This window comes from Morchella importuna (genome assembly GCF_003444635.1).
Source record: "Morchella importuna strain M04M26 chromosome Unknown Morimp01GS011, whole genome shotgun sequence".
Classification (NCBI taxonomy): domain Eukaryota; kingdom Fungi; phylum Ascomycota; class Pezizomycetes; order Pezizales; family Morchellaceae; genus Morchella; species Morchella importuna.
This window is the reverse complement of record NW_025763408.1, coordinates 650,951-671,658: the sequence shown is the minus strand read 5'-3', so window position 1 is coordinate 671,658 and position 20,708 is coordinate 650,951. Positions and strand designations below refer to the sequence as shown.

At 47.0% G+C, this 20,708-nt stretch overlaps 3 protein-coding genes across 3 annotated transcripts; all 3 read right to left on the bottom strand.

Moving 5' to 3' along the window:
• Positions 1–3,391: 3,391 nt before the first annotated feature.
• On the bottom strand, positions 3,392–3,915 carry LAJ45_04594 (uncharacterized protein; the record flags this gene model as incomplete). The annotated part of the gene is made up of 2 exons (XM_046114174.1): positions 3,392–3,753; positions 3,822–3,915. 2 exons carry the CDS (start codon positions 3,913–3,915, stop codon positions 3,392–3,394), a joined length of 456 nt encoding a protein of 151 aa, XP_045972696.1.
• A 13,511-nt stretch (positions 3,916–17,426) lies between these two features.
• LAJ45_04593 (uncharacterized protein) lies at positions 17,427–17,990 on the bottom strand (the record flags this gene model as incomplete). The annotated part of the gene is made up of 1 exon (XM_046114173.1): positions 17,427–17,990. One exon carries the CDS (start codon positions 17,988–17,990, stop codon positions 17,427–17,429), a length of 564 nt encoding a protein of 187 aa, XP_045972695.1.
• A 1,063-nt stretch (positions 17,991–19,053) lies between these two features.
• Positions 19,054–20,648, bottom strand: LAJ45_04592 (uncharacterized protein; the record flags this gene model as incomplete). Its single annotated transcript, XM_046114172.1, has 2 exons — positions 19,054–19,394; positions 20,195–20,648. 2 exons carry the CDS (start codon positions 20,646–20,648, stop codon positions 19,054–19,056), a joined length of 795 nt encoding a protein of 264 aa, XP_045972694.1.
• Positions 20,649–20,708: the final 60 nt, after the last annotated feature.

Below are 20,708 nucleotides of genomic sequence, written 5' to 3'. Positions count from 1 at the left end.
GCAACAAACATCAATGGTAAGAAAATGAACTGCAATATTTGAGCATAGGTTTATTTGGAGAAGAAAGAAGAAAATAGTACCGCGATCCAACTCAGGCGTTTCATGCTCATCCCCATTTCCTTATATGTTCTGCTTTCATAAATTGAAACCAAATTGAACTCCTAAAATCATCTATTAGGAACAATCATCACCCATTGTTTAAATACACCATATGTTGTACTTCAAGGACCTATGAATAAGCAGGTTTCATATCCCCTCGGGCGTAGCAAGCGGTTTATAGGTCCGATTAGACCAATAATTACTTTGGCTCTTTTCTAATGCTAGTTACATCACAGTGACAATGGTGAGGCCCAGCTTCATAAGTGAGTGATATGGGCAGGGTGTTCGTCCATGCGAAGTGGTTTATAGCTGCTTGATTTATTGTGTTCGTGGGCTGGACATAGATATGCTCCTATATACTACAGTTTTCGCTGCCTCTGATGGTAAAAGATGTATAGATGTCTTTGAACCCTCCTTCGAATCGCTAATATTCTGTGAAAGCCTTTTTGGCCCGGGCCTACGTTTTAGCCCGGGCCAAATATTGGCCTCCGCCCGGCCCGGCCCACCAAGTAAAACCTATGGCCGGGCCGCCCGTCTCAACCCACGCCCCATGGACGCCCCTGCATCGTGTGAAGGAGTTGGAATTTGATCATAGCTCGTAATCTGTTGTGGGTCCATGATGTTAGGTGGTGCGGGTACCGGCTTGTGGGGCGGGTTAGAGCTTGAGAGGTGGGTACCGGCTTTCTATAATAAATTCGTAGCAGCTGGGCCGAGTTCAGGAGCTTGTAACTCTGTTGGAGTGAATTCGGTACTGCTGGAGTTCCCGGGGCGAGTACAGCTCCTACTATAGCTACTGAGGCATGTTGAGGAGCCGGAATTGCTACCTTGTCCTGTGCAGTACTGCTGGAGCTATTGGGAAGAGTGCTGCGGCTTACATAGCACCTGTCCAATGCCCAGCTCCGCCGGTGCGAGCTCAGGCACTAATACAGGTCCAAGGGCGAGCGCATGCGCTAATACAGCTCTAGGGGCGAGTCTAGGTGCTGTCGGAGCTCCTAGGGCGGTCCCAAGTGCTTATAAAGCTCCAGTATCAAGCCTAGTTGCACTGGGGCGAGTTCAGCCACTGGTAGAGCTTTAGGGGTGGGCTCAGGTGCTGGCACAGCTCCTAGGGCAACCTTAGGTGCTGATACAGCTAGAGGGCCGAGTCTAGTTATATTGGGGCGAGATCAGGCACTAATACAGCTCTAGGGGCGAGCTCGGGCGCTGGTATAGCTCCAGAGGCGGGTCTAGGTGCTGTCCGAGATGTTAAGGCGAGCTCAAGTGCTTGTAAAGCTACAGTGCCCAGCCTAGTTGTACTGGGGTGAGTCCAGCCACTGGTACAGCTCCCAGGGCAAGCACAGGCGCTGGTGCAGCTCCAGAGGCAAGCTCAGGCACTGGTAGAGCTCCTAGGGTCAGCACAGGCGCTGATGGAACTCCTAGGGCCGGTTTTGCTCTTCTTGGTGTTCTGCTCTGTTGCCCAAGTCGCCCCGCTGGCCAATGGAGCGTTCTATCCACGAAGTTGGCGGAGGGAAAAGTCCGTTCACCAAGTACATATTAAAATTGAACGGATTAACCCACTGATCAAGTCTGGCCCCGTTCACCAAGTATGAGACTAAATTAGACGGCTAAAGTCAGTTACTGTTACTAAACAATACTTTTAAAAGAACAGGTATTTACATGTACTAATGAGTGACGGGAGAAAATATGAAATAGATCATATCTAGATCGAGGCGAATATGGCTTTATAATTTAAATACACTGTTGATGTGAGTATCTCGAACTCTGTCGCTTCATTGTATGCTGACGACAACCTCAAGATGATTGTGTTAAGACCGGTTATTATTCCTCTAGTTTTCCATCATGATAAAGTACAGTGTTCTCATAGTGAACGGAGTAGCCATTCACCAAGTTTACTCCGCTGGCCAGCTGATCAATCTATCGGCCGACTTGGTGGATAGAGCGCTCCCTTGGCTAGCGGAGCGTTTTGGGGGAATGGAGCAGAACACATGGTTCGGAAGCTCTTTGTTTGTGTACTTGATTATTGGAGTAGAGCTACTACGCGAGCTTGTTTGATGGAGCGCGCTATTCATCATAACGTGGGCTCTTTGAAAGGATCGCCCTATCCATCAATTTTGGGGAATTGTGCGCGCACTTGACCAAATCGACGTCTTGGTCAACATATCAGAACACAATATAACGCACCTGCGAGGCCCTCAATTATATACCGTTGTGCCTAACACCCATTACAGGTCGGAGTTGAACTCCAGAAACTCCGACATCTGTCAGATGTTTATACTACTACACTGGGTAGCAATAATTGCATACCACGCATAGTGTAAAGCACCCTATATAAGCTAAACCTTAAATTACACTAATAATGTGAATGATAACTTGTGATTGGCTTAGCCGTCCCCCTGAAGGGGTGGCCGTTGTTGGCATTCCTCGTATGGGCAACCTGTAGATGGAACGTACCCTGCTCATGAAACGGCCGATCTGCAAAGGGTACGTACCTGCAATAGACCTTTTAAGCCACCGTCCGTTGCAACGAAAAAAAGATCAGCGAAAAGAAAGTTAATCCTCTACTAGCTATACGAGGTTGGTGTGATCAGTAAATGCAGTTAATAGCCATACTATCACGGTTGTACTTTTGATACCATTACAATGGCCTCTGTGAGCGGCGTAGAAAATATCATACCTGCTACCTCTGGGTAGTAGAGGATGATCGTTTTTTTCACCGATCTTTTTTTCCTGGTGGCTTAAAAGGTCTAAAGGACGGTGCCGCGAACAGTGCAGAGCAGCGGCACGTCACCATTGGTGAACTGGATATTGTACGAGGGAATATGGAATCGCTCACGCGTTCGGAATGAGACGAGAAGGGTATCACGTTACGTGCAGTAGCTAGAATGGATACTGCCAAATGTGATAATTCAAATCAACAATACAATCGGACTGGAATACAAACGATAGAACAAAACCAGCGAGAACAACAAGAACCAAGCAGCTCCAGTTCTCTTTCATCTGTTGAATCTGAAGAACTTTCCGAAAGCAATGGGGAAATATTGTCAACCGTTGATCACGAAGCTGACAGTCATGGGTCGGAGTCTATGAATCTCTAGCAGTAGCTACATGTTCTGTGACTACATGTGTACAAGATAAGCACGGACGGACGGATGTCGCGGATGCCAGGTCACAGGTATAAATATCAATCTCCCCCCCGTCCTGTGGATAAGTATTTATTCCACCTCATCTCGATATACAATAGGTGTTTTCTCCAGAACCAACTTCGCACCCACCTCGCCCACCACGCCGCCCCCCATCACACCCTCCCTACCAACCCCCTAACCTCCACCAACTCCCTCAACGTCTCCCAAAACGCACCCCTCCTCATCACGCCATCCCCCTGCGGCGTCGCCTGCGCAAACGCCACCATCGCCATAAGGCGCTCGCCCAGCGGCCGCTCGGGGTCCGCCGCCCGCTGCCCATACTTGCTCCGGTCGTTGGACACGAAGAAGCCGTAGCTGCGCAGCCAGTCGCGGAGCTCGGCCATCGGGACCGTGTACCGCGTCGGTGTGAGCCACGCGCGGCACTTGTCCACGAGCTCCTCGTCGAATCGCGCCAGTTGCTCGGGCGTCAGCGTCGACAGGTGCGCGAAGTCTATTAGGCCACTGGAGCAGCGCGCTGTTCCCCCCTCGCCCGTGTTAGTCACAGCTCATCTTATCATTGGTGTGGGGTGTGGGGGTAGGTACCGGTCGGGGCGTGGTAAGGCGGGGGGATGTCGAGCGGGGGTGCTGCGGTGGTGGTGGGAGATTTGCTGTCAACGGGCGCTTTGGAGGAAGACATGGCTCGATTGATTGTTCTGGTACTGCTGAGATGAGAGATGGGGCTCTTTTATTTCAGCTTGGGGAGTTGGGGCTGCGGAATGATCGGCGGGTGCCAAGGGGGGCTGAGACCCTCGTGTTGCCAGGGTTAGGGTTCCCAGTGAGGGTGGGGTGATCTTCAGCAGTGGGGCAAGATCGCTACAGAGATGGGTACGAGTACGGGTCACGTTTTCAGAATCCTAGACAAGTAGATTAGAATTACATGGGTGGGCTAATTAACAACCACATTCTTTCAAGAGCAAGGCTGACTTTAATTAATATAGAGCTGGCATATGAGTTCATTGCTTTTTGAACGCATTCATAGCTCCACTCACTCACCACCACCACCACGCGCGATCAAACCCCCTGCCCGCCAGCCCCCTCACCTCCAACAGCTCCCCCAGCGTCGACCAGAGCGCCGCCTGAGTGACCGCCAGTCGCGGAACTCACTCGTCTGAGAGCTTTATGTTCGGGTGGGGAGAGTGGATATGAAGCGAACGTCAAGACACGCAGGGTTAGGGACTCAGGTCAGCCAGTGTGGGGCAGGGATTCGGTGCGATCATTATCCCATAAACCGTCAGGCCGAATCTCAATGCCGGCTACTAGCTGTAGTTGGCAATCATGATCTTGTGAACGCAGTAAGTGAAAGCTTTGAGCACAGCCTCGAACCTCCACTAGCGTGTGAGCATGCACACACACCGCATTGAATTGAGAATACCTACTATTTAAAGCTATTGGAATTCGACCTGACGGTTTAAGGGATAGAAATTTGGCTATGGGTTTTCGATACCGGTAATGACTATTTAGGAAGGTTTTCCAATGTAACCATGGCAACCGTCAAATGTTTTGTTTCTACCATTTATCAGCCATTTATACCCCAGTTAAGATATCTTCTATAAGGATTGATTCCAGATATCGATAATTGATGAAAATATAGTGTATATAATAGTATACCCCTTAGTCTACCGATCCTATAATACAGTGTTTTCCTCTCTGCCCGCCTGTCAGTCCAGTTTTGCCCCCTCTCTCCGTCTGCCTATCCACTTGTTCGTCTTCCTGTCCTCCCTATCCGCCTGTCCGCCTGTTTTGAAATTCCAGTTTTTGTCCTCCTTGGGCGAGTCCAGTTTTTTACTGCCCGTTGCGCGAGATCAGCTTTTTCTGTCTGTATGTCTTTTGCGCGTATTGAGTTTCTGCTCTGTATTTCTGTCTGTCTGTCGCGCACGTACAGTGTTTGCTATGTCTGTCGTACTCTTCCAGTTCTTGACCTGTCGGTCTCACGCGCATCCAGTTTTTGCTCCGACTTAATTCCCAAACCTATTCCCCACCTGTTCTGGCCTGTATGCGAAGGATACCCGCCAGTTGGACGGCAGTATACGGCGCGACCCATTTATGAATGGGTATAGTCCAATCAGTGGGTTACCTATTCAATGTAACATCGGGCGAGTCAAGATGGTTTGAGGGTAACGAAAACTACTTATGCATTCACCATCTCGGGATGAATATAACTTGGGAAATTAAGGTTTGCAGGGTATAATTAAGGTTTAACCCACCCTTTACCATCAACTTCTGGGACATAAGTACAGCTATCACTACCTAGTGTAGTAGTATAAACATTTGACAAATGTCAGAGTGTCTAGAGTTCAACTCCGACCTATAATCGGTGTTAAGCAGAACGATATATAATTGAGGGCCTCGCAAGTGCGTCATATTGTCCACACAGAATGGATACAGGTAGACGCTATAACACAGAGTAACAGGGTTGTCCCACTTACTGTACGATGAAATAGGGGTGTGCCACCTCTTCATCGCGAGTTGTTGCGAGTTTGAACAATAAATACATTGCGATCTATATAACTAGTTACAAAAATAAATAAAAAAATAAAAATAAAAATAAAAATAAAAATAAAAAAATACAAATTCACATCCAGAAAAAATTTTTTTTTAACTAATTATACTCATTTCTGATGGGGTGAACTCAGGGTTAAGGTTAGTCCCCCATCAGCAAAAACAGGGAGACTCCTGTAGTATGCAGTTCTATGTGCCATACAGTCCTCTTCACCCACTTCTCCTTTAATATATAGGGGACGTACAGTTGATTTGCTTTTGCCTCCTAGAACAAGCGTCGTGAGACATTTGTTTTACCTGTATGAATGCATTGCATCCTGACTGAGAGCAAGTTTGCACCTGCAATACATACAAATTTGCAAGGTTTCACTACTTTCTCAGCTATAACCCTCACCTCCACAGCCTGCACATCCATAGCCCCCGCTTGCACCACCACCTCACTGCCAACAAATGCAAATCAGTAAACAACAATGGAGTGATATATAATTAGCTGTCAATGGGGCACTAATCCCACTAATCTGGACGCTCCATGCTCCCTGTCGTTTCCAACTATAATGGTTGACTAATTTCTGAAATCCTTTGTTTATTCGGGTAATGTGAAATATGATATATGCCGTAACCTAGTTCCAATTCTTTGGGCAGTGGCGAATGATATCAATTTGAGAGAACTTACTTTGAGGATTCCCGCTTCATACTTCAGCTGCCGGTACCTTACCTGCTATCTTGATTATCATCTCCTGCTTGCATTGACTATTGTATTTAGATAACTTTACGAACACCACTGCACGAACCGAATCAAAGGCCAAATCGAGTCTCACATTGATGTACAATGGAGATTTAATTGACATCTACTTGGTGTCAAATCGTGCACTAAATTATACCTCTTTCTGATTGCGTCAGCTTCGGGTTAGGGCCAGCTTAGGGTCAAATTTTATATGCGCAAACCTTGCCAGTCGCAACATACGATAGCTATCTGACATGCTAGTTACGCTTCTCAGCTACCGTACGTCACGTATTGGATTGATAATGACGTTGACAAACATGCCATAGGGTGAGTACTGAACTGACACCGACTCTTATGTACATACCGTAAGGCAGGTATTTAATATTGCAATGATACTGACAGACCTACCGTACAATAGCTATTTGACATGGCAGTGACTCTGACAGACCCACCGTATATTGGGTACTGGACTGGCTGTGACCCTGAGAGACCTACCGTATGGCAGGTATTTGACATTCCAATGACACTGACAGACCTACCGTTAATTAGGTATTAGATTGGCATTGACACTGATAGATCTGTCGTATGTCAGGTATTTGACATTACAGCAATCCTGGGAGACCAACCATACAACAGGTATTTGACATGCCAGTGACCCTATCAAATCTACCATACGGCAGCTTTTTGATATGCCATTGACGCTGAGGGACGTACCATACGATGGGTATTTGAAAGATATTCGAGCTGCCAGTGACGCTAAGAGGCCCACCAAAGAGTAGGTATTTGACATGCCAGAGACCGTGGCTGACCTACCTATGGCAGGTATTTAACATGCCAGTAACACTAACAAACCTACAGTACCACAGCTATTTCACCTGCCATTTACGCTGACAGACCTGCCGTACGTCAGCTGTTGGATTGGCAGTGACATTGACAGACCTGTCATATGGCCGGTATTTGACATGCCAGGGATCCTGACAGAATTACCGTACTGCAGCTATTTGACATGTCAGTGACGCTGACAGACCTACCGTACAGCGGGTATTTGAGATGCTAGTGACCCTGACAGACCTACCGTATCTTAGGTATTTGACATGACACTGATACTGACACACCTACCGTAAAGCAGGTATTTGACATGACACTGACTCTGGCATATCTACCGTAAAGCAGGTATTTGACATGCTAGTGAAGGATTTCAGCTACCGTACGGCCGGTATTGAATCGCTAGTGATGCTGCCAGACCTACCATACACTAGGTATTCACGTAGTGAGTCATGCTGAGCATCCTACCATACAGCAAGAGTTTGACATGCTGGTGACTCTGATGGACCGGACGTACAGCAGGTATTTGACCTGCCAGTCACGCTGACAAACCTACCGTACAGTGGGTATTTAATATGCCAGTGAAGCTGACATACCTACCGAAGGCAGATATTGGACGGCCAATGGCGGTAACAGACCTACCGTACGGCAGGTAATCATACTGTTGGTGACGCTGACCATCCTACAGTACAGCAGGCATTTGACATGCCAGTGAAGCTGACTGACCTGCCATATGGTAGGTATTTGACCTGCTAGCGCCGCTTAGGGACTAGCCATACGACAGGTAGATGAGAAAATACAGACACTGCTGGCCCTCCTCTACAGCAGGTATTCAACCTGCGAACCATATTGCTCCAAATCATACTTCAATAGGCCCTGAATAGGCAGGGATGCCATACCAAGCAGGCAGTAATTCTGGACCAAAGCATGCTACAAAGTATTCTCTAAATGGTCAGCGAATCTGCTCCAAATTACACCTGTCCTGGTTGTATGGGGCAGAGTCATACTGCTTTGACTGTGCAAAATAGAGTGTGGACTGTATAAAACGCAGGGTACGGGAGGTATTTAATGGCGCTGCCTCTGCAAGTTCCTACTGTACGAGAGGTAATTGACCTTACAGTCTCTGAATCATAGTGCGAGCGATAGATAGGGAAAGAGCAGAACTGTGCTAGGCATCCAGGACGAAGAGTGAGGGGACTGGCATTGACTCTGTCAGTTTTCTAGTATGACAGAAAGGCTGGAAGTGGCGTATGTACCTACCCGCTGCAATTGCCGCCTACACCTGCCCACCAGTATCAAATCAGTACCTGCACATACCCGCCTGCAATCTCCAGCTTGCACCGCCTGCACCTGCACACCCACATCAAATCAGTGCCTGCACATACCCACCTGCAATGCCTGGGCCACCCCCTGTACCGCACCAAATACTGCCTGTACCACTCCTAATACCACCTGTACTACCTGCACCGAATCTGCACCGCCTGCACTGCTCCCAATACTGCTACTAATACTGCGTGTTCCACCTGTACCAAACCCGCACCGAGGCAGGTACCGGATCTGTAACGAATCCTGTAGTGAATCAGGTACTAAATCAATGCCGACTAACAACTAACTCAGACACTAAATGGATCTTGATTCGCTCTTGCTAAGACAATTTCTCCTGCGTACTGTACTTTTCTCCTACACATTGCCAAATCAACAGCTAGCAGACACCTTCTTGAGCATCTAGTCAATCACCAATTCGACAGCGCTTTGAGCAGGATCTGGATCATCAAATTAAGAACCACATCGATGTTTTGTTTGACCATACCATGACCCAAATCAGCACATCTACTAGGCACAAAATCATCATCAAATGGAAACCAGTAGGTATCAAATACGATGGCAAATGTGAGTGATATTACATGATTATTTCCGTTCTTTAGCAGCGCTATTACCGATTGAGTCACAGTACTACGCCTAATGCGAGAGCGGTACTGGTATTGCAGTCATCCTATGGCAGGTAGGCTTGCGGCGTTGCTGGTAACTGCTATTGTTTCAGTCACGCATGACTCCTAATTTGACATAATGTAACATCGCTGCTACCTGTATGAATGCATTGAGTTACGGCAGAATGCAAGTTTCCGGCCGCAAACCATACCAATTCGCAACGCCCCTACAAATTCGGAATGCCTTGCAAACCTCCATACAAATCCGCAACCATACAAATCCGCAAAATATCTGGAACCGGCGCAAGCCCCACCCCCAGCATCTCTCCACCGCAGGCCGCACCTTCACAACCCGCATCTCTACAGCTCGCACCTCCACCAACTCCAGCACCGCCACCCAGCAACCCCGCCACCATATCTAGTACCTATACATGCCCTAAATGAACACCTCTGCCACTGGCAAATAATGCAAAATTAGGCAGCGATTCTGGACAAAATAATGGTGCAAATTATATTCATTTCTGATGGGGTGAACTCAGGTTTAAGATTAGTCCCCCATCAGCAAAAACAGGGGGAACCCTATAGTATGCAGTTCTACGTGCCGTACAGTCCCCTCATACACTTCTCCTTTAATATATAGGGGACGTACAGTTGACTTGCGTTTGCCACCCAGAACAATCGTCGTGAGGCTATTGTTTTACCTGTATGGATGCATTGCATTTTGACCAAAAGCAAGTTTGCACCTACAATACATAGTTCTAGTAGTAGAATGTCGGACAGGATTTTGAGGTTGCCCGGGAACCGTCGCCCCACAATTCCAGATTCTGTGCATACGGATTAAATAGGCCACCCCGAGTCCATCGCTATCGTCAAATATGTAGGTACCGGGGGTGGTGGTCGTGATGGCAGGGGGGTAGGTGGTGGTTGGGGGCTGTTGGGTAGGGTAACTCCCTGTGAGTCTTGGCGGCCTATCCTGCAGCACTTCCGGCGCCGTCACTCACCGGTCGGGTACCACGATCGATGCCTGCATGGTACCGAACGCACCGTCTCAACCTCACGATCATGACGGCGCTCCAAATTTAACGATGCCGAGTGTCCCCATCCTCCGCTTCGATGGAATACATGAATTTCGGATTCTGACCTCCGGGTTACCGCATTGGGCGAATCCCACTCCTTGACTCCGGTGCGTTTTATTGCACAGACTCGGATTCTGATCTTCAGCTTACCGCCCAGGTGTGATTTGTAACAGTAATTCGGATTTCATTCTTGGATCATGATATTCGCAATACAAGAAACCCAATATGTGAGTGACAATCCATGACCGACATTCCATATTCTGTATTGTTGTAGTCTGGTTTTATATATCACCTTGTTAGGGTTTCTCAAAATTTAAGGAAAATGGATTACTTCTGGTAACTTACTGGATTATTTTTTCCGACACAGAAACTGAATTCTTTTGAAACATTTTAGTTTTGTCTGAGAGCCACTAACCCCGGAATTTAAAGAAAATTTTCAAATATATTATAATTAAATTTTGATATATAATATTAACAACTTAAAATCTTGTATGTCAGTAGACCGCCGAATATACTAAAATGTTATCGCATATTTATTTGTATGGCACGTTGTTGACACTATTGTCCCTGAATTGTGAACTCTTATCTCTCTCAAATTCCTTGTTTAACAAAGGAAAACAATCTTTGTAACCGTAGCAAAACACTGATAACCTGTCATACACAACCCCTTTACTCCCCTCTACCCTACCAAGGACTACAGGCAGGAAAAGAAGACTTTTATGAGTCTTCCCTGTACTCAACCGGCCCGGTATATCCATCATCTCGTAATAAGCCGTCCTGAACATCTGCTTTTTGAGAATCCTAACAACAGGAATTATTGCCCCCCTAACTTCGCTGGAACCCAACAAGCTCAATCAACTGAATATATTATCATCGAACAAACCCAACTGAACAATGAACCATTCTTCATCTTTGCAGAACACAAACGCGATACAATGAACCATACACACCCCGATATTACTACATCTACTCAAGGTTTGTCTTCCTGGAATCAAACGCCGGAATAGACCTGAACTATATGTTTTGGTTAGATTAGTGCAGGTAGTCATTGTATTACTCTTATTTCAAAGTGGAATCAAACTGCTAAATTGCTATAAAAGAACCCGGTACCTTTTCAGAAAGTGCAGTAAAACAAGGGATAATAATGATTCGATTGAGTGCGGAAATAATTGTAACACCGGAGGATCCCTGTTATATGAATACAGCGGCGCAGATTTTCTCTCCAAGAATTGATTTCTAATTGAAAATATTGCGAGTGCTTCTAGAGCACTGCGGATATTCCTAACAGTCATCAGAATGACTTCCTCCAAGTACCCCTCCAGTACAGCACCCCCTGTACTAAAGCGCCTATGACTCCCAATACGATTTGAAGAAGATGGAGAGACTGACGAGTGTAAGATATCTTCCTTACTATTAACCCCACTGCCACCGCCATCTCTGACTAGTCAATTGACAACTGTTACCTAAATAGCCTGGAAAGGTTTCCTCGGTTCTCCCGAAATCTCCACTGGGAGGAGCAGTCCTCAGTGGGTAGAATTTCATTTCCCGAGTATCATTCTGGCAATTTTGAAGCACAAAAGAAGCATGAGGTAATTTAGTTATCTGAGGCGGAAGAAATAATCTATACTCGCCACTCAGACTATTATGATGCTCTGGAGAATGACCACGAGAGCTCTTAAGAGTATGAGGATGAACCGTATGATTAACCTCAAGCTCTCGCCTTAATGTTGCATCCACAGGTCTCAGATTGTCGGAAAGAGACCTAATACAGACCAACCAACCATTGCCATAGCACTGGGCAACACTGAAAGGAAACCAACTGCCGTGGTAGCGGAGGTAATTACCTTTTCCAACGTATCGGTGGACGTGGTACAGGTTGGACTCTATCTCTCCAATCAATGTTTTTTAACAAGTCAGTATTAGTGGTTAACAATTCAGAGAGGAACTTGTCGGGGAGCAAAAGTAATACGTAACGTAAACAAATGAGAGCAGTACCCACTCTAGTAAACAGTCAGAATGCATACTAGGGAGCATCATGGCATCCCAGAGGGCACCCCCAATACTCTCACAGTCTAGGCCCTCAGCGCTTATTTATCTACATTAGTATACCTCTTCTATTTGCTATATCGATTTTTCTTTCATGCACTCTAGAAACGGAAAGTCGTCTCCCACCGACCGGATATATTGTTCTTAACCGAGTAGCGGAGAAATTGGAAAGCTCTTTGTGAGCAGTCGTTACGGGAAATATCATATATTGTATTTTAAATACTTCGATGGGGTAAGAATGCTAGCGGCTAGGGATCCCGAATTTCTAGAGCGTAAACCCCTATCCACATTTGGCTGATATCAACAGCGATCTAGTACGGTCACCAGACATAGTAAACAGGGAGTTAATCGAAGCATGATAATTTTCAGTCAAAGAATGAGAGGGTTGTGAGTAAGTATGGCCCGATGCCCTCATTGATATGGTGAGTGACTTGGGAGCAATGCCGGAAACTATTAGGATTATACCTCTTTCTGGTGGGGTCAGCTTCGGGTTAGGGTCAGGTTAGGGTCAAATTTTGTATGTGCAAACCTTGTCAGTCGCGCCGTATGGCAGCTATTTGACTTGCTATTGACACCTCTCAGCTACCGTATAGCAGGTATTGGATTGATACTGACGCTGATAGACCTGCCGTACAGCAGGTATGTTACATGCCAGTGACACTGGCTGACCTGCCGTACGGCAGGTATGTGACATGCCAGTGACACTGGCTGACCTGCCGTACGGCAGGTATGTGACATGCCAGTGACACTGGCTGACCTGCCGTACGGCAGGTATGAGACATGCCAGTGACGCTGACTGACCTGCCAGTGACGCTGACTGACAAGCCGTACAGCAGGTATTTGACATGCCAGTGACGCTGACTGACAGGCCGTACGGCAGGTATTTGACATGCCAGTGACGATGACTGACCTGCCAGTGACGCTTACTGACCAGGCGTACGGCAGGTATTTGACATGCTATTGACGCTGACTGATCTGCCGTACGGCAGGTATTTGACATGCCAGTGACGCTGACAGACCTGCCGTACGGCGGGTATTTGACATGCCACTGACACTGACTGACCTGCCGTACGGCCGGTATTTGACATGCGAGTGACGCTGACTGACCTGCCAGTGACGCTGACAGACCTGCCGTACGGCGGGTATTTGACATGCCAGTGACGCTGACAGATCTGCCGTACGGCGGTTATTTGACATGCCAGTGACGCTGACAGACCTGCCGTACGGCGGGTATTTGACATGCCAGTGACGCTGACAGACCTGCCGTACGGCAGGTATTTGACATGCCAGTGACCCTGACTGACCTGCCGTACGGCCGGTATTTGACATGCCAGTGACGCTGACTGACCTGCCAGTGACGCTGACAGACCTGCCGTACGGCGGGTATTTGACATGCCAGCGACCCTGGCAGACCTACCGTACGGCAGCTATTCGACCTGCCAGTCATACTGCTCCAAATCATAGTTCAAATAGGCTCTGAATAGGCAGCGATTCTGAACCAAAGCATGCACCAAGGCATGTAGCAAATAGGCTCCGAATAGGCAGTGAATCGGCAGCGATTCTGCAGCTAATCTAGATCAAAGCATGCTCCAAAGTATGTTCCAAATAGGCTCCGAATAGGCAGCGAATAGGCAGCACTTCTGGACCAAAGCATGCACCAAGGCATGCACCAAAGCATGCCCAAAATAGGCAGCGCTCTTGCAGTGTATAGGGCTCCAAATAGGCAGCGAATCTGCAGTTATTCTGCAGCGAATAGGGCTCCCAATAGGCAGTGATCCTGCAGCGATTCTGGACCAGAGCATGCACCGAACAGCCAGCAATGCTTCAGAGAATAGGGCTCTAGATAGTCAGTGGCTCTCCAACAACCCTGCAGCAAATAGGAATCCATATAGGCTGCGAATCTGCAGCGCATAGGGCACCACACGGCACCTGATTGCCAGCCGCTTCCACCAAATGGAGACACCCCCCCTTCCACCGCCATGGCCTGCAGAATTGCCGGCGCCTGTATGGAATCAAGCTCCGACCCAGCCGGCAATTGCAGGTATTTACCTCTGGCAGCAGGGACCAGCGGGAGAGGCCAAGTGATCCTCCATGATCCACCCACACCTTCCTCGCCGCCTACTTGACCACTGCATCGGCGCCATACTTCTTGCCCCATCTATTCGTTTCCATCTGCTAATGGCTGTGTGAATAATCATAATTACTCTCACAATCCTAGTGTTTCACGATGCCTGTATTATACCACCCACAACATGTTGTCCCTCGCCAGAATCAACGCACCAAATAGAACAACGCTTTACATCAGTCGAAGCCCTTGACAGTTCACTCAATCAGACGTCTAAGATTACACTCTTGTTAGCGTGCAACAACCTGTCCATAACACCCAAATAACTGTCGTCTGCAAGCAGCGCTCTCGTATTACCTATACACCTAGTTTTCACGGTCCGCTGCGGGCGAGCGCTTAGCGCGACCGCCAGGAATGGGATTTATGTCAAGCGACCCCCGCCGAGCACTCACGTAGAAATACTGTTTTGCTTAACGGCTTAGAATTCTTCTGGAAGCTCTGAGGACGTCCATGAGTATTCCTACTCGATATACACATGGATCCTGCCGCTCTTCATCTCAGGCAACAGACCGAGAAAGATGTGGTCACAGGTGCCGCGGGGCCCTTCTATGAAGACTGCAATCGAGCTACTACAGGGCGCCGTGGAATGTGCTATATTATTAAGCCTCAGGATCCAAAAGACGCCCATGCACATCTGACGAAAGTATCTGCAATTTACGTCTTTTCATGAGGCCAATATGCGCAGGGAGCGGTGTTATGGTTGTGATGTAGCTTATGGGTTCAGAGCTGAGGCGCAGTGACTCACGCGCATCCGATAGGGTACTTTGCATGAGAACCGAGTAAATCTTTGCCTTCTTCACCTGAGCCCATACCCTATACTCATTCTGACGCTCACCCTCCTAGGTTAAGAAGTAATATATGAGCTTCGCACCCCGATACCCAGAATATGACACGGAGAGACTCCCCCCTTTATGATGATGTCTTCGATTCCATGTCTTGTGCATCAGGACCTGGTTAAGGCCATTCTCTCGATTTCACACTTGCTCTCTGTGGATTCAATAATAAGTTAAAGGTATTAGACGGAAACTGCCTATTTTGAAACTTGCTTTATTTGGCCATGACCTAAGACACAAATTGCGTGTCATGCTCGTGTGTAGTGTATCCTGTTAGCCTGGAAGGAGCGTCAGTGTATTCATTAATAGGAGGCGTAGAGAGAGGCGAAAAAAGCTTTACGAGTCATCCTATGACCCGTAAAGCCACAAGTCTCTCCACCTGTCTGTACATCTAGGCACATTGTCTAATAACTATGAGATGTTGTTCGTACAGGCATTGAATCAGATAGACATTAATCTCATGTATAGCACGAGTTAAGAAAATTCCAGTATGACGTGCATAGTCGACTTCTCACACAGAGAGACATGCTGTTCATGCGTAAGCTATACAGGATCCAACTCGTGTCCATCACTCAGCGCCTGCGATCTGTGCCTGAGTTCTTATACGCCTCAAGCGTTATCTAACATGCCTTCATTTAGGGCTACTATTATATATATATAAACTTTAAGAATCCAACACACAACACGCTCACTCGCAGATTAATATGCCACTGTGTTTACACATTAGATTATGTATTATCCTTAATCGACAAAACTGTAGCAACCTAATAGTTAATGCGATGATACGAAATCAGAACTTACCTCCGTCACCGTTTAGTATTAAACAATTCAGCATAAAGCATCTGTTTAGCATATCCTTTGTATAGATTTCAATCTGAACTAAATCATATCTGAGCTCTATGCCCACCCATACTACAACACTTCAGAATAATTAAATCTGAATCCCAAAATATTAGATATCATCACCCAATTGCAAGCGTGTCTCCAGTTTGTCAATCCATAAATTCCACATAGTATTATTATATTGGCTTATCAACTAAAGACGGACTTTATGGCGTTATTCAACATATATACAAATTGCCTCAATGTGAAAACATGCAATACCCTATTAAGAAGTTAAATTATGCCCGTATGCAATCTGTAGTCAATTATTCCTGTAAAGTGCGGCAAGTCACATTACATTGCATAATTACTGGTGATATATGTTAGTATCGACCCAAACACTAGAGATAGTGTGCAGTGAAATGCCACGTACGACTCAATATTTAAGTAAACCTTCTTAGATTGCACTAGGTGTGAGATAATCTGTATTGAGTTAGAATCAATAGATATCGCGAAATGAATTATTCACCTTAATTCGTGTGAATAGTATAAGAAGAAAATCCACTCTCATCTCTTTCTATCTGTCGTTTAATGATATGCTTAAATGGTACCACTCGATCCAGTACTTAGCATCACCACTTGCAAAGAGACTTGCTCGTGCTATCTAACTAGATACCATCAATAATTATATTGATTCATTTAACCTCTCCCACTACTATTGTTCATGATGTTTGTTCCGTACCTAAGAATATCATGGCTTCGTGTGTAATACCAACGGAGAGATAATATAATGTATATGTCGGCCCAAGGAATTGCAATATTGATATCTAACTAACATTCATCTCAGTGATTAGGCTCATTATATATCTTTACGTTCCTTAGTTAACACGTTAGTCCCCTCCCCCGATCTGCTTGGGCCCACATTAGAACACGGAGTGATTCACCCATTCTATTCAGCTACGATTGTACGCGTTAATTATATCTTCTTATCAGTGAAGACTAGGCGTCTTTGACGCGAGGTCCCGCTCGTAATCCATGTTCCAGAGCTACATTTAACGCTGAGCCCTGAAGCTAATGATAATGATATACAGGAGATGGTTATCTGTCATCGCTGAAGCTCAAGGCGTAGATAAGGTCAGTACATATTTTCACTTGCTTGACACCAGGCAGATGCCAATTGCTCCTAATTTGATAGTTAAACGCTCCTAGTCCTAGCTATGGTCCCCCTATTAACGTAGCCCATCGTTACTTAACTTTGGCATCGACAGGCCTAATTGCTCCTCTCAAGCTGTTCCTCCTTCCAAATCCCCAATGCCTCCCTCACCGCGCTCTCCATCCCACTCGACACCAAGCACTTCTCCCTTACCACATCTTCCCACCCCCTCACCCATAGCACCCCATCATGCTCCCTTTCCTCCAACTTCACCTCACCCTCTTCCACCTCGACCTCAAAATTCCATTTTCTCCACCACCTCCCCGATCGCCCCTGAAACTCCACACATCCGAAGCACCTTAGCAGCCTGGTGACCTTCAGCCCCGTCTCCTCCCACACCTCCCGAACCACCGCGTCGAGTAGGGTCGCGTCTGTCGGCGGCGCTTCTACACCTCCGCCCGGAACCTCCCAGTACCCCGGAAAAGCGGCCTCGTCAATCGCCCGGCGGATGAGGAGGAGCCCACGCGTCGGATGGAAGATAAAGCCGCCAACAACGCAGGAGGTGATGTGTGGGTGTGTCGAGAGGAGTGTGGAGAGGGGGAGGGCGTAGGCGAGTAGCGAGGGGGGGTATGTTGCGCCGGAGGTGGTGGTGTGGGAGGGAGTCTCGTCTTGGGTTGCCATTTTGCCTCTGTTAGTCGCTAACTTACGGGTGTAGTGGGGCCTTAATTGGGTGGGGTTTTATGAAGTTAGGATGGAAAGTACGCGCTGTTGCGTGAATCTGAGAATGGGAGGAGAGCTTAATAACTTCTCCAGCGCAAGGATGGATTTCGTGTGTTAGTTAACATTACATATGTACTAACCAAATGGGTTTGTTACTATTTGCCCCCCTAAATACAGCGGTTATTTCCTTTTGTTAAATGTGCGCGGCTAATTCAAAGCCAATCTCGGATGATTACATTTATTATATCAGATTAATCATGAGTCAGAGACATTTACAACATTCGCGAATCCGAGTAACAGGTGTTAAGTTAACTACATGTATATTGAGTTCTCACAAGCTATTTATCTTATTATCGTATCGAGTGATTGCTTATGGCCAATCCATTCATGGATAATCACTCGAATCATATATGACCAGTCACTAAGATAGACTTTGTTGATTGTGTACTGGGAAGGGATAAGCCAATATAAGGGGGAGTGAGAGCGATGTAGCTGGAATTAGTGATTGTTCTTCTCACCTTCGCGAATATTTTCTTTACTCTCAATTCATTAATTTGAAGAAACCTGGCAAATGCCTTCCTATAATGGGTGGATACATGTATGTGCTGGTCTTGAGTAATTGTGTGTTTCTTCTACTCTATCATGATCAACCTCAGAGCTTAGTGGGAAATCTTTGATGGGCTTTGAATAACTTGGAAGATCAAAATTCTTCTGCACGCCCACTGTGAATAATATAAACCAACAAATATTAACTACAGGAGAAAATCTTTACAATTCTTCTAAAACTACATGTAATTAATAAAACTACATTACTTTACTGCATAATGAAAGCTATATATGTATTTACGCCAAACCACCCACATTATACATGCAAAAGAAAGAGAACATATACGTTATTACAACAAATCAAACCTTATCCATATACCACTAAATCATATCGCCCGTTATCATATCGTCATATCATTCTGTATATCCTCCACTCTAAAGAAAGATCACATGAACCGTATGCCCACCATTCATCCACTCAATACTCCTTTGTAATATCGACAGCTACCACCAACCCCAACGTGCCTGCTATCACTGCACCCACGATCGCACCCACAACCACCAGCTCTCTCCCACCGGATATGGACACACCTCTTAGCAGCCCATTCTGGAGCCGCCACCAGCGCAGCACCCCAACAATACTGATGATGAGGGCGCAGCAGGCCAAGACGACAGAGAGTGGCTTACCGACCGTACGGAAGCCGAAGGTGGGCGAGGGGTTTGGCGCGTGGTTGATGATGGTAAGTTGGGCGGTGACGACAGAGAGCATGCCGAAGACCATGGCGGTACGGTGGTAGGAGAGGTAAGTACGTTCTAGGGCTATAAGAGTTTAGTGGTATAATCTTAGCAGCCGGTCTATGCAAAAGGGGGGGGGGGGGGGGAAGTCGAGGATGGCTTCATCATAGAATGGGAAGATCTAGAGATCTCGAGAAGAACTAAGAAGGAATAAGAAAATAAGGAAAATTCGGCTAGGGGAGAAACGCTATCTGGTAATGATGTAGGATGATGCAACCCCCGATCGATAGCTCTACATACATGTAGCTATGGGTGGGTATAAAATCACACCCCACCCACACCATATGTCCTTCTATTCCCCATCACCACTCCCCGCAATCCCGTTCAACGTCCACACTCACTCACTCACACCCACAACCACCACCATCACGTACCACCACCCATCAACGACCCCACACCGGCCATAGCTCCCGCCGGCTCTTCGGCAGATTGACGCGATGTGCCGTGATTAGATTGATGGAACGGAATGGATGTGGATGTGTACATGCGTGGGTATGGGTGTGTGTGGGTGTGTGTGGGTGAGCAAGCAAAAGAGCTTGATTCATCCACCAAATCCAATCCTTCATCCAACCGAGATGCAGCCGCTCAGATTTCCCCGGGATGGACGACCCAGCTGCAAGATGGCCGCTGCACAATGGTTCGAGTCTTGCATCCCATATGCCTTCCCCACCTCAATCACCGCCGCCTAAATAGCGATGATATAAAAACGAAACGAAAAGAAAGAATAAAAAACCTAACAAAAAAGAAGGGAAAAAAAACGCAGGGAACAAGAGGCTATATCGTCTTGAAAGAAACAGCGGAAACGCGGTCTATTGCGTGCGTACCTAGATGATCCCTTGCATGCTTGAACGAGACAACCACAGAGATATTGTCCCCCCAAAATGCCTTCAGCCACCACTCCTGCTCCACCACCACCACCTCCTCCCGCTCCTGCTGCTCCTCTAGCGGCGGCGAGCCCTCACGAGATGGTACAGACGATGCTGTCAGTGTTGAGTCTGAATCGGACGAATCCCTATACACTGGTGTCGTTGCGCCGGTGTTTCCACCAGCTCCCATTACATGCAGAGTCGCTGCATCGGTCTGTAGCGAGGAACGCCCAGTGTGAGGGTAATCCTGTAGCTCATGCTCTGTGATGTCACCAGGTATACTGGTATTAAACACCGACGCAATTGAGCGGGCAGCTGATGTCACAGAGGATATGGTTGAGGGTGAGGAGCGCTTCTTCTCTATGCCATGGAATTTCTCGGTGGTGATGGAACTCGAGGCGGTATTGTCCATTTCTTGAGGCAATAGTGGTAGTAAGTAATCAAGTAAAGAGGTTAAGCTCGCTCGTACTTC